The 13089-nt window shown below is 43.0% G+C and overlaps 1 protein-coding gene across 1 annotated transcript in view; it reads right to left on the bottom strand.

Moving 5' to 3' along the window:
• Positions 1-12350, bottom strand: part of PLCXD3 (phosphatidylinositol specific phospholipase C X domain containing 3) — a gene marked incomplete at both ends in the record, with an annotated part of 82864 nt that extends 70514 nt beyond the window's left edge. The window contains one exon of the mRNA XM_080362378.1: positions 12248-12350. Coding sequence (XP_080218504.1) covers positions 12248-12350 — 103 coding nt within the window. The remainder of the gene's footprint in view (positions 1-12247) is intronic.
• Between the last annotated feature and the right edge of the window lie 739 nt (positions 12351-13089).

Raw genomic sequence — 13089 nt, 5'->3', positions numbered from 1 at the left:
TAATTTTAAGCATGTATTTTTGAAGAATACAAAGTTTTAAAAAAAGTATTTAGCAAAATCCTTTTCTCTTGCAAAACAGGTATGAGCCCTTGCAAATGAAACCAAACAATAAAGTTGGTTCAACTAAGTTGGAGGTGCCACAGAGGATGAGTCACCCAGCACTCTCCATCAAAACAGTTCCCACAAAGGAAAAAAGGCAGGTTGTGGTCATAGGAGACTCCCTTCTAAAGGGAACAGAAGGCCCTATATGCAGGCCTGACCCACTTCTTAGGGAAGTCTGCTGCCTCCCTGGGATCAGGGTTAAAAACATAAAAAAAAAAAAACTTCCTGCTCTGGTTGGGCCCTCAGACTATTACCCCCTAATAATTTTTAAGGTAGGCAGTGATGAAACTGAAAAAAGAAAACTAAAGACAATCAAGAGAGACTTCATGGCCTTGGGACGCATGGTCAAGGGAACAGGAGCACAAGTAGTGTTCTCACCTGTCCCCAGAGTTGCAGGGTATGATGAGGAAAGATGCAGAAAGACCCACCAAATCAATACCTGGCTGAGGGACTGGTGTCACTGGCAGAATTTTGGGTTTTTTGATCATGGGTTGGCTTACATGGCACCTGGCCTGCTAGCAACAAATATGACACACCTGTCTCACAAGGGAAAAGGATCCTGGGGCAGGAGTTAGTAGGGCTCATTGAGAGGGCTTTAAACTAGATTTGGAGGGTGGAGGGGAGAAAACAACATGCGGCAGAAGCATACCTAAGGGTTACATGCCAGCATTTGAGGGTTGTGCTAGCAAGGCCCTTTGGTCTGCCATCCCAACGGAGGCAGGGGATGGAGAGCCATGCAGTAAGAGAAATACAAGGGTTATTGCTGTGTTAGAAACCATTGAAACACTTGAAGATGGCCACAGAGGAATTATGGCTTCTCACCAGAAAAAGGTGGCGGAATCAATGGTCCATCTGAAGTGCATCTATACAAATGCACCCAGCATGGGCAACAAACAGGAGAAGCCATTGTGAGGCAGAAAAACTACAATATAATTGCCATCACAGAAACACGGCAAGATGACTCTCATAACTGGAGTGCTGCATTAGATGGCTATAAACTCTTCAGAAAGGACAGGCAAGGAAGTAGAGGAGGCGGGGTAGTGATGTATATTAGGGAGCATTTTGATTGTCTGGAGTTTAATGAGGGTGATGATAAGGTTGAGTGTCTATGGGTGAGAATGTAGCGGGAGGGCAACAAGGTGGACATCCTGGTGGAGGTCTGTTACAGACCACCCAACCCGGATGAAGAGGCAGATGAAATGTTTTGCAAGCAGCTGGGAGAAGTCTGCTGATCACTAGCCCTTGTTCTTATGGGGGACTTCAACCTACCAGATGTCTGCTGGAAATACAACACAACAGAGAGGAAGCAGTCTAGGAGGCTTCTGGAGTGCATGGAAGACAAGTTCCTGACACAGCTGGTTAGTGAGCCTAATAGGGAAGGAGCCCCACTGGATCTGTTGTTTGTAAATAGAGAAGGACTTGTGGGCAACCTGTTGGTTGGAGGCCACCTTGGGTATAGTGATCATGAAATGACTGTTTTCTGTTCTTGGAGAAGTTAGAAGGGTGGTCAGCAGAACTGCTACTTTGGACTTCCAAAGGGCAGACTCTGATCTGTTTAGAAGGTTGGTTGGCAGAGTCTTGTGGGAGACAGTACTGAAGGACAACGGAATTCAGGAAGGCTGGTCTCTCTTCAAGAAAGGAATCTTAGATGCACAAGGAGCAGGCTGTCCCCATGTGCCAGAAGGCGAACCAGCAGGGAAGAAGGTCAGCCAGGCTGAATAGAGAGCTTTGGCTCGAACCTGGGAATAAAAAGAGAATTTATAACATTTGAAAGGAGGGGCATGCTACTCAAGAGGAAAACAAGAATTCTGTGAAGTTTATGCAGGGAGAAAATTAGAACGGCCAAAGCCCAAATAGAGCTGACCTGGTTACCACTGTTAAAGACAAGAAAAGTTTCTATAAATATATCAGCAACAAAAAGAGGCCTGAGGAGAATCTCCATCCCCTGATGGATGCAGGAGGGAACATAGTGACAAAAGATAAGGGAAAGCCTGAGGTACTAAATGCCTTCCTTGCTTCAGTCTTTAATAGTCAGAACAGTTGTGCTCCAGGTACCCAAGCCTCTGAGCCTGAGCAGAGGTTGGGAAGCAGAATGAAGCCACAATAATCCCAGGGGAAATGGTTAGTGACCTGCTACACCTCTTGGAAACCCACAAGCCTATAGGGTGAGATGGGATACATCCAAGGATGCAGAGGGAGCTGGCGGAGGTGATCACTAAGCCACTTTCTATTATCTGCCAGCAGTCCTGGCTAACTAGGGAGGTCCCAGTTGACTGGAAGCTGGCTAACATGACACCCATCTACAAGAAGGGTCAGTAGAAGGATCCAAGAAGGTACAGACCTGTCAGTCTGACCTCAGTGCCAGGTAAGGTCATGGCACATATCCTACTGAGTGACACTACATGGCACATACAAGAATACCATGCAATCAGAACCAGTCAGCATGGGTTTCTGAAAAGTAGGTCCTGTCTGACCAACCTGATCTCCTTCTGCAAAAAGGTGACCCACCTAGTATATCAGGGAAAGGCTGTGGATGTAGACTTCAGTAAGGCCTTTGACACCGTATCTCACAGCATTCTCCTGGAGAAGCTGGGAGATCATGGTCTGGCTGGGTGTGCTTTGTGATGGATAAAGAACTGGCTGGAGGGCTGGGTCCAAAGAGTTGTGGTGAACAGAGCCAAATCCAGTTGGTGGCTGGTCACAAGTGGTGTTCCCCAGGGCTCAGTATTGGGCCCAGTTTTGTTTAATCTCTTTATCATTTATCTGGATGAGGGGATTGAACGCACCCTCAGTAAATTTACAGATAACAGAGTGCTGATCTGCTGGAGGGCAGGAAGGCCATACAGGGGCATCTGGGCTGGCTGGATCATTGGGCTAAGGCCAGTTGTATGAGGTTTAACAAGGCCAAGTGTTGGGTTCTGCACTTGGATCACAACAACCCCAGGCAGTACCACAGGTTTGGGCAAGAGTGGCTGAAATGGACCTGGGGCTGTTGATTGACGTGAATCCTGGGTTCACTTTTGGGGCCCTCACCATAAGAAGGACATTGAGGTGCTGGAGAGAGTGCAGAGGAGGGTGATGAAGCTGCTGAGGGGCCTGGAGCACCAGTCTGATGAGGAGCAGCTGAGGGAGCTGGGGCTGTTCAGCCTGGAGAAAAGGAGGCTAAGGGGAGACCTTATCACTGTCGACAGCTACTTGAAAGCAGGTTGAAGCATGGAGGGTGTTGGTCTCTTCTCCCAGGTAGCAAGTCATAAGACAAGAGGAAATGGCCTCAAGTTGTTCCAGGGGAGATTTAGACTGGATATTAGACAAAAAATTCTTCATGGAAAGGGTTGTCAGGCATTGGAGCAGGCCGCCCAGGGAAGTGGTGGAGTCATCATCCCTGAAGGCATTTAGACAAGGTTCTTAGGGACGTGGTTTTGTGCTAAAGTTAGGTTATTTTTTGACTCAGTGATCCTGAGGGTCTCTTTCAACAAGTATGATTCTATGAAAAATGACAAACTAATACACTTTGAGGCCCTCAGTCAACAGACTGTGGGAAGAGATGCTAGAAAGCAGCTTCACGGAGGATCTGGGGGTTCTGGTCAACGGCAAGTTGAACATGAGCAAACAGTGTGTCCTGGCAGCCAAGAGGGCCACCCATGTCCTGGGTGCATCAAGCCCAAGTCACTGGATTTGTTCAGCCTGGAGAAGACTGAGAGGAGACCTCATGGCAGCTACAGCTTCCTCACAAGGGGATGAGGAGGAGCAGGAGCTGATCTCTTCTCCTTAGTGACCAACAACAGAACTGGAGGGAATGGCAGGAAGATGTGCCAGGGGAGGTTTAGGTTGGACATTAGGAAAAGGTTCTTCCCCCAGAGGGTGGTGGAGCACTGGAACAGGCTCCCCAGGGAGGTGTCACGGCCCCAAGCCTGACAGTGTTCAAGAAGAGACTGGACAACACCCTCAGGCACATGGAGTGAACTGTGGGGTTGTCCTGTGTAGGGACAGGAGTCGGACTCAATGATCCTTGTGGGTCCCTTCCAACTCAGGACATCCTGTGATTCTATGGGTCTGTGAGTTTGCAGAGCACTTCACATAACTCATACACTGTACATTTTTCTAATTCTCAATTAAGTCCCAGTTTAGCAAGCTTTCATAGTTATAAAACCAAGTTGCATGGCTGCCGAAGTGTAAATACAAGCCAGATGTTTAATAATATTTAAAAAAATAATAATTCTACCAAAACATGAATACATCATGGATGATCGCACAACAAGGTAAAGCATAGTATACTGTTCATCTAACTGGGTTTTGGTTTTTCTGGGGGGTGGGAAAAAAGCTGTAAGATTTATTTAAAGGCCAGGTTAGTTCAGAGCCCTTTTTCCTGGCTTTTTTAAAATCACAAGCAAAATTTATAATCCAATAAACTTCCAATAAAGGTTTTTGCCTTCACAGCACTAGCCCACATCATATATCTCCAACCACCTGAAACATCCAAAGTGTCACACAGAGCTGAGCAAAGCCTGGAACCACAACTAAGGAAATCTTTTTTTTTCTCCCCTTTCTCTTTTTCTAGCTATTCTGCAATATTTTATTTCATAGTTGAAACACTACAATAAAGTACCTAAGCATTAGGTATGCAAGCTAACCAGACAATGGATTAGATGAAGCAAAGATTAAACTTTATTTAACATGAACAGAAATGTTCTAAAAGATGGCAAAGCCTCTGAAAACTGATCAAGTGATTTGCTTTAAATTAGCTCATGGTGAAAACTATGAGGTGTTTCTAAAACAGACCTCAACAAAAACAACTTCTAAGAGTCTATGACATTTTGCTACAGTAGGAACACCACACAGTGAAGTTTCTGTTGGGGTACTTGGATCAGAGATGATGGAAGACTGAGGACCTTCAGGTTCCAAGGGAGCTGGCAGCATTCAGCACCCTTCAGCATTTAACCCCCATCTACCAGGCACTATTCTACAAGAGAATATCCTTAGACTTGCCTCAAGCATTTTGGACAGATTACAATTTAGGAAGGAGTTACTACTGGTATTATAAACTGCAATTTATATTCTTCTGGTTAAGCTGTTCTTCTATGTAGTCAATGGTAGGAAAAAAAAGATAAAAAATCAGAACTCCAGATTAGCCAACCACTTCTCAGCACAAACTATTTCTGTGCTGGCTATCTATACACAATCAGGAAACTGAACTCTTTCTATAGAAATGTGAAATATGACCTCAAGTGGTCTAGCTGTGCAAACGTATGCAGTACCAGTACAGTTTTCTATCAGATGTATATTTCTATCAGATGTACATGAAAATAAGTATATAAGCTATTCATCACTGAAATCCCACAGAGGAAATTACTAGAGATTCCCATTTCTGGCAGGCTACCTGAGAAGGGAAAAGAAATGTTTCATTGCACTTGCTTATATTGATTTGCCCCAGTACTTCTGTATAGTTACTAACTGATATAATACAGCTTTTCACGATAATGGAAAATATAAGATCAAACTAAGGTATGCTACAGTAGGTCAAATGAAAAACAATTCAACTTTGCAGAAGTTTAGATTAAAATCCAAACTTTCTAGATTTTGCACCACCCTTCTTCCAAACTATATTCTTCGCAGTGCCCTATGGCCTTTACTGTAAGGACTGCACAAGCAGATCTCTTCACAAATTATAATTTGTCAATCTATAACTTGTACATACTTTGAAAAAAAGACAAGGTGGGTATGGAGGTTATTCTCCCTGGACCTAGCTGCTCTTTGAAGAGTAAATTTGTTAAATAGGAATCTGTTTACTAAATCTGAGAAATATTTATTAAAGACATACAAGCAGTTTCTAATTAAGTAGGTAAAATTTTATTTCCTATATCTGTGCACAGCATCAGAAGAGATCGCATAGCCCTCTTAGGGGGCTTAAAGTTATAGTCTCCAAAACTCTGTCTACTTAGCATCTGCATTTTTTATTATGTGCACTGCTGAGTCTGTCTGAGCACCTTCAAAGCAAGTACCATTTTGTGTAAAAGACACAATATAAGTTGCATTACAGGAAGAAGCACAGAAAGTCACCCAACATAAAACGCACACCAAACACGAAGTTAAAGATTGTAAGAAGTTTTGTATGAAGTTTTCTAGCCAAGAGATGAAACTGAAAGAGCAAATCAGTGAGGTGGAAAGAGAGGAATAATTCCAGATGGTGATGAAGCCTTTCCCTCGGCCGCAGCTGCCGTGGCGATGGGATGCGAGGCAGGTCAGGGAGGAAACCAGCTCTGCTGGAACCAAGCCGCAGGAGACAGAGGGGACAGAGATTGCTGGAATGAATAAATAGCTCCTGTTGGGAAACCAAGCAAAAGCAGTTTCAGGGTAGTTTTTGTAGCAGATGGGCAAGTAACTGAAGGGCTTGAACTGTTTTTTTATGGCAGTATGAGGAACCAAACAGCTTCATTCTGTGCATGCTAGAAACACGTCATGGCAAGGGAAAATAATGGTGAATGCCAGAGGAGACTGCATCACACAGAAATATTTTTAAATGCTTGAAAATGACACAGTATCATGTGCAAGGCCAGTGAGAGACTGTTTTATGAATAAAACTGATGTAAAAAGCAGATCATCAATAAGGAAGAATACAGCTATCCTAAAAAGAAGTAAGGAAAGTCAGTTACTTTATTCATTTTCTGAACACAAAATAAAGCATGAAGTACTTATTTTGGGTAGAAAAACACTGAAATAGAGTACAGGGTGCACTGGAAAGAAAGAAACACTTCTTCCAGATCCTTATATGCATGTCAAAAGCTAAGTGGGTAATGTACATTATAGGTTTACTTCTAAGTTACCCGCATTGTCAGTTCCAGGCAGAGCTTTTTTGGTACAGTCATACTCAGGTACTCTGTTGACCACTGGTGGACAGCCAAGGATGAAACAGGTCCCAAGCACTTCCCATATATAACCACTCTTCACTCTAAGAACGTGCAATTTATCAGCTACTCGAGCTCAAAATTAAAAAGCTCCTTAATAACATTTAAACAGTCAAAATGTTATATATCTATGTAACCAACAAGGAAGTATTTCTAGACATTTTTAATATGAAAGAATTTCCCTGTGGGGCTGAGAATGAGAAATGTCCACCCAAGAAGTAATCACTTGATTTAACAGAAGCCAAGAATTTAAAATATTGTTTGAAACAGAGCTGTTATGTCACCTCAGCAGTGCTGTAGTTCACAAAATGGCTAAAATATTCCAGCTAAAATAATATGAATGCTTTTCCCAAGTCTCCATGTATGACCTCCCATCTCCTAACACAGGTTTAACACTGACACACACCTTCTCTTCTTTGTAAACTAATTCTCTATGAGGCCTTGCTCTTTCTTTTCAAAGTGTTATGAAGGTGGGATAGTGGGAAATACAAATTCCAAGTCTCAAACCCTCTTTCTAAAGATCTGTAGCATAAAAGAAAAAAAAAAAAAAAAACACCTGCCAACAGATTCGTATTTAAAACAAGCCACCTTTATGTCTGCTGTGCCTAGTAATAATTTTCTGGCTGACAGATAAACTTTATAGGTTAAAACACAAATAAAAAATTAAAAAAAAAAAAAAAATCTCATCTGAGAAACAAAAGAAGCCAGTCACGTCCTGTGCATTTGTCTTAAGGAACTACATTAAGCAAATATGGCTACCAATCTGGTATAACTGTGAAAATAGTTTGCACTTAGAATTGTATTGCTCACAGTGAATCCTCCAGTGGCAAGAGCACATGCTGAGGCCAAAGGCTTCATCTGCTCAAATAAAGTAGAAAATCTTCCTATGAAATGAAAGGCTGAAGAGTCCTATATCTCAAAAATATCCACTCGAGGGATATTTTGGGTCTCAAATTCATTCAGAATATTTTATCTACACTATATGAAGGACAGATATCCCTAGCCGACAACAGGATTCCTCATATAGCATATCTCCGGCCAGCACCAATTTTAGTGGAGGGATTAGTTACTTGAGAAGGAAAATACTTTTCTCCATCATAAGTAATTCTTACAGACTTCTCAGACACTTGGAATATTTGCACCAGGGGAAAAAGCAACAGGTATTACACATATTATTTGTACAAAAACTCACGCTGATCTAAAAGTAGATACATATTTATAGATTATCAGTAAGATTAAGTTAATCAATAAGTAAGTGGGTCAGTTCATAAGGAAATTATGCCTACTGATGTCTATTTTACTGCATTGCACATGATTCATATCCTCAACATAGATTAAGAGGGCATTAACACAGCAGAACATATAGATTCTCTATATCTGACCTTCTCGCCTCAACTTGGGGGCACAGGGATTTCTGTTCTATAAACGTACATTACCTACAAAAAACCTATTTCTTGTCACGGTCAAAGAGGCACAGGTGTTGAATAAAACTGTACTTTACCAACTACCAAAAGACACCCCACACACAAAAAAACCAAAAATAATCCACAATCCTCCACCTTTTTCTTAGCCAGACTGTTGTGAGCTCAGCCAGGCAGATCTTTTAACATAACAGGCAGTTTACAAGCACTGGGAGACATACACCTTGGGCTGAAATGCTAAGAATATATCCTTTCATTGTTCTAATTGTCATAGTAATAGAAGATTAAATATGCATGGTATTTTCTGGAAGCTAAGCAATTACATTATTTCCAAATAGTGTATACTATTATTTGTTACTGTTATACTTCACTTGAGGAAAAACTGCCATTTGCAGTGCAACAGAAGACAGACAGCACAATGGAAGAAGAAAACATCATGGTATAATGCGTTATTCTTGTATTTGGAAGAAATCCAAATGGAAAAGTTTCTGATTGACAATGCTGGCTCAAGGTATACTAAAGATCTCCACTTCATCTACTGGATTCCTGGTCTCAGGAAAACAAAAGTACGTGGCCGGAACTGCATAGAATGAAATGAATAAATGGATTTACTGGAGTACAAAGAAAAACCAGAACTTACTATGGACGCATAAGTGGTGATAAATAGTATAAATTTGTGCCTGCATAAGCTTAACGACTAACCAATTAAAAAGGAAACAACAACCAAAAGAAATGTGATCAAATATGTTTTTAAACATAGTATGAACATAACATACATTCAGCAGTATTGTTTAAATATGATAAAGGTAGAATACCATGGGTTTTGTGCTTCTCTTTGCAACAGTTAAATATTACACGCATGTCTGTGCAAACACACAGTGCATCATCTCATTTCCATGCACTCCTTGTAAACAATGAGAAACGTACCGATGATTTCTCATAAAACAACATTTTTCCCCTAGTATACTGGAAAATCCTCTGTATTGGATAAGTGATTATATATTCATTTAGAAAATTCATTCTAACATTTTCAAGCTAGTAGTTTGTTTTCTTCAACATTAGCATTAGACCATTATTCTAGCTCCAGAACTGAATTCTATCCTGCTGAATTAAGGTCAAAATCAGTATTCCTACTGCTGCAAGGGAAGCTTACATCTTACTAAAAAAAATTAGAAATGTACTGTTAATTTTTTTTTGTAAGGAAAAAAAGTGAACCAAACCCTTATTTCAAAAATATAGCACTAATTCTATTAATATATTAGTAAATGAATGCTAATTTTCTGAAACAGTTAAAACTTCACAAATTATAACTATAAAAATTTGGCATACAAGATTTTGGATTCTACATATTCCTTGTATTAACCATCTGAATAGTGGTTATATGTTAATAGCTATTACACACACATAACATCAATGTTCAAGTGTGGTCCTATGAAAGGGAACTTCCAAATAAACATTATGAATGTCTCAAATGTCATTTCTTCTTAAAGGATTGAAACAATCCCATGTTCGCCTTTATACTAAGATTATATATTTCCACATTGTATGTTGAATATAATAATAAATTTACTGTTAAAAGATAATTTTTAAACTGCAGCAATACCTACAGTCTGTACGCTCGGCTCCCTAATGGACAAATTCATATGAAATATGTTGCCCCCCTCCCAATATGGTTCTATTTGCCAAAGTGGTCATTTTAAAAGTGAGATGGGCTGGTAAGGTCTGTGTCAATTTAAAATAACAGAATGGCAAATTTCAAAGCTGTTAACACTATGCCACTCAAGTCATAAAAGTTTTGCTGTTAATTACATGAAAAGCAAGACTGTGTGCATGGCTGTTGATGAGCCAAGCCGTTCTGCCAATGCAAGGGGTCAGTCTCTGGACTGCCAGGCTACAGAATATGCCCACTGCTCAATGCTGCACCAGGATTAACCAGCTCTTACAGTCCACAGTAGGACTGGTTTATTGGGTTTTGTTTGTTGCTTGGTTGGGGGTGGGGGGATAGTTTTGGGATTTGTGGGGGGTTTTTTGGTTTTGTTGTTGTTGTTGTTGTTTTTTGGTTTTTTGTTTTTTTTTTAATTTAAACACGTTATCAAAGTGTGAAAGTTTATATTATTACTGCCAAAGCTCTGAAAAAAACCCGTCCACTGTGAAAACCTGTCCTGTACTTCACAAAGAGGCTATGAGAAAGTGACTGAGAGATCTCAGTGAGACAGATGCATCACGAACAGCCTCGTGATACTACAGTCAAGGAAGCCTGTTAAAGGTGCTGCATATCAAAGGCAATTTCTTACATCTAGGAGCAAGTAAGTTTGATCATAGAATCATTTTGGTTGTAAGAGATCCTCAGGATCATCAAATCCAACTATAACATAACTCTAACATTAAACCATGTCCCTAAGAACCTCGTCTAAATGCCTTTTAAACGCCTCCAGGGATGGTGACTCCACCACTTCCCTGGGCAGCCTGTTCCAATGCCCAACAATCCTTTCCGTGAAGAATTTTTTCTAGTATCTCATCTAAACCACCCCTGATCTCCTTGAAACTGAGAAAGTCTATTAAAAAAATACATTTAACCTGTAAAGGCCCACTGAATTGCAGACTCATTTCTCAACATAGCCAATATTCTGCAAGACCATTCCACAACTTGTGAGTTAATGAAAAGTTATTAACACCAAAAGCTTTTACAGCTCCAACATTATTTGACATAATAGTTACAGATGCTAGATTCCTATGCCTTGAAGTGATACAATTTTATGCAAGATATATTCAATCAATGGCAAAAACCAGTGTAGCAAGTAAAATACTAGACATAGCTTGTGTATACTGTAAGAAACTAGGAGACATATAATTTTAAAAGGTGCTTAAACAAAACTATAGAAAACATATTCTACTGAACAGATGCTGCAATTACATTATCTTAAAATATTTTTTCCTAGTGTTATAAAAATTGCTGTAGCAATGAGCAGTTGCTCCATAAAACTTGCAGGAAGCCAACATTTCTCATAAGGAGCTTAAGAGACATTACAGCTTCAGTATCTCCGAAACCTCATTCCTATTTGACATCTCAGAGGGGACAGGATGCTGATAAAGAGGTCTTGCAAAATTAGATTTTCCCTTAAACCATGTATCAATCCAAACCAATTACTGGCTTGGATTCTGGTACGTATTTTGCATAAGTCTACAGTTAGAGCTAATATCTTACAAAAAAGAAATGTGGAAGGTGCAGGAAAGAGTTCATAAGTCGGAGCACCATGACCTGCCATTTCTCATCCTACTTACACTTCTGTTGAGATTGCATGATTTCTGAAGGCAACAAGAAATGAAGTCGCACGGCGGAGCGGTCTGACTGCCCTTACGACAGCCAGCAGCCTCGCATTCCCCCTAGCCCCCCAGCTCAGACCTTCAGAACCAAGCTGGCGACATGCATTTACGAGGAAACAGGCAATACACGGCATTTTGCTCGTAGATGAGGTCCAGTAAATGGCTTGTTACGCCAATAAAGCAGTATAGAAACAAGCTGCTTTTCCACACAAATAACAGATCCCGCCTGTACACTCTGACAGCCACCGCCTCCAAGTTCGTCTCAGTTCGGGGCCGCAGCACCTTGTCCTGCAGGCACCCCTCCGTGCACCTGCCCCGCTCTCTCGGATGCGAGGCAGCGGACGGGAGCACGACAGGGTATCTCAAGAAAGGAGCCACAGCAGCGCAGCCCCAGGCGCGCTGCCTTCCTGCGCGGCACGAAGTGAAAGGCGCTAATTGCTCCGCTCTCCGCCCCGCCGGCGCATCCCGGCCCCCGGGGAGGGGAGATGGGGCACCTACCTGGGATGGCCAGGTTGGTGAGCGGGGTGCGGTGGATGCTGCCGGGCAGCGCTGCCATCCAGTCGGCGAACCGCAGCTCGTTCTTGCCTTGCGACGAAGCCATGCCGCCGCCGTGCCCCTGCCGCTCTCCCGCCGCCGCCGCTCGCTCCAGCCCGCCTGGCCCGGCCCCGCCCGCCCAGTACCGCCCCGCGCCACTTCCCCCGCCCCTCCGAGCCCGGGCGCTGCCCCAGCCGCCTCCCTGCGGCGCGGGGCCGGCTCCTGTGAGACCCCGCGGGGTACGGCGGCCGGGGTCCGCGCTGCTGCTGCCCTCTCTCCTGTCAGCGGTGAGTGCTGGCGGGGCCAGACGGCAGCACCGGCGGCACAGCCCGGGGCGCTCGGCGGGGCGAACCCGACCTAAATAACACAGGGGACTTGGGGGAGAGAGCAGGGTTACGGCCAGGCCCTGGGCAGGAGCCACATCTGCATGGGCTCCTCGCAGCCGCCAGCAAGCCCCCCTCCACCCGGCCGGTTCGACCCCATCACCGCCCACCTGGAGCGGGTGGAGGCAGCAGAGCCCTCCCCAGGCTCGGCCACGTCCACTGAGGTGTGGCCGACGAGGCACCTGCTCCCGGGATGGCGTTTAGGGGCACTGGCTGGCTTCTGTTTCCATGCCTCGCCCTGAGACTTCGCAATAACCTCCCTGACCTTGGCCAGTAGTTGCTTAAATGCCTTCTCCACCGAGACCTGGACAGGTCTGGCATCTGATTCCTGTGTCAGGCTTGTCTGTCTCTGATACAAATTTCTCCTTTTGCAATAGGTTATCACATTAAAAAAAAAAAAAAAATCCTCCTTACTTGAACACT

The sequence above is a fragment of the Nesoenas mayeri genome (assembly GCF_963082525.1).
Source record: "Nesoenas mayeri genome assembly, chromosome: Z".
NCBI classification, from domain to species: Eukaryota; Metazoa; Chordata; class Aves; order Columbiformes; family Columbidae; genus Nesoenas; species Nesoenas mayeri.
This window is presented reverse-complemented; position numbering and strand designations above follow the sequence as displayed.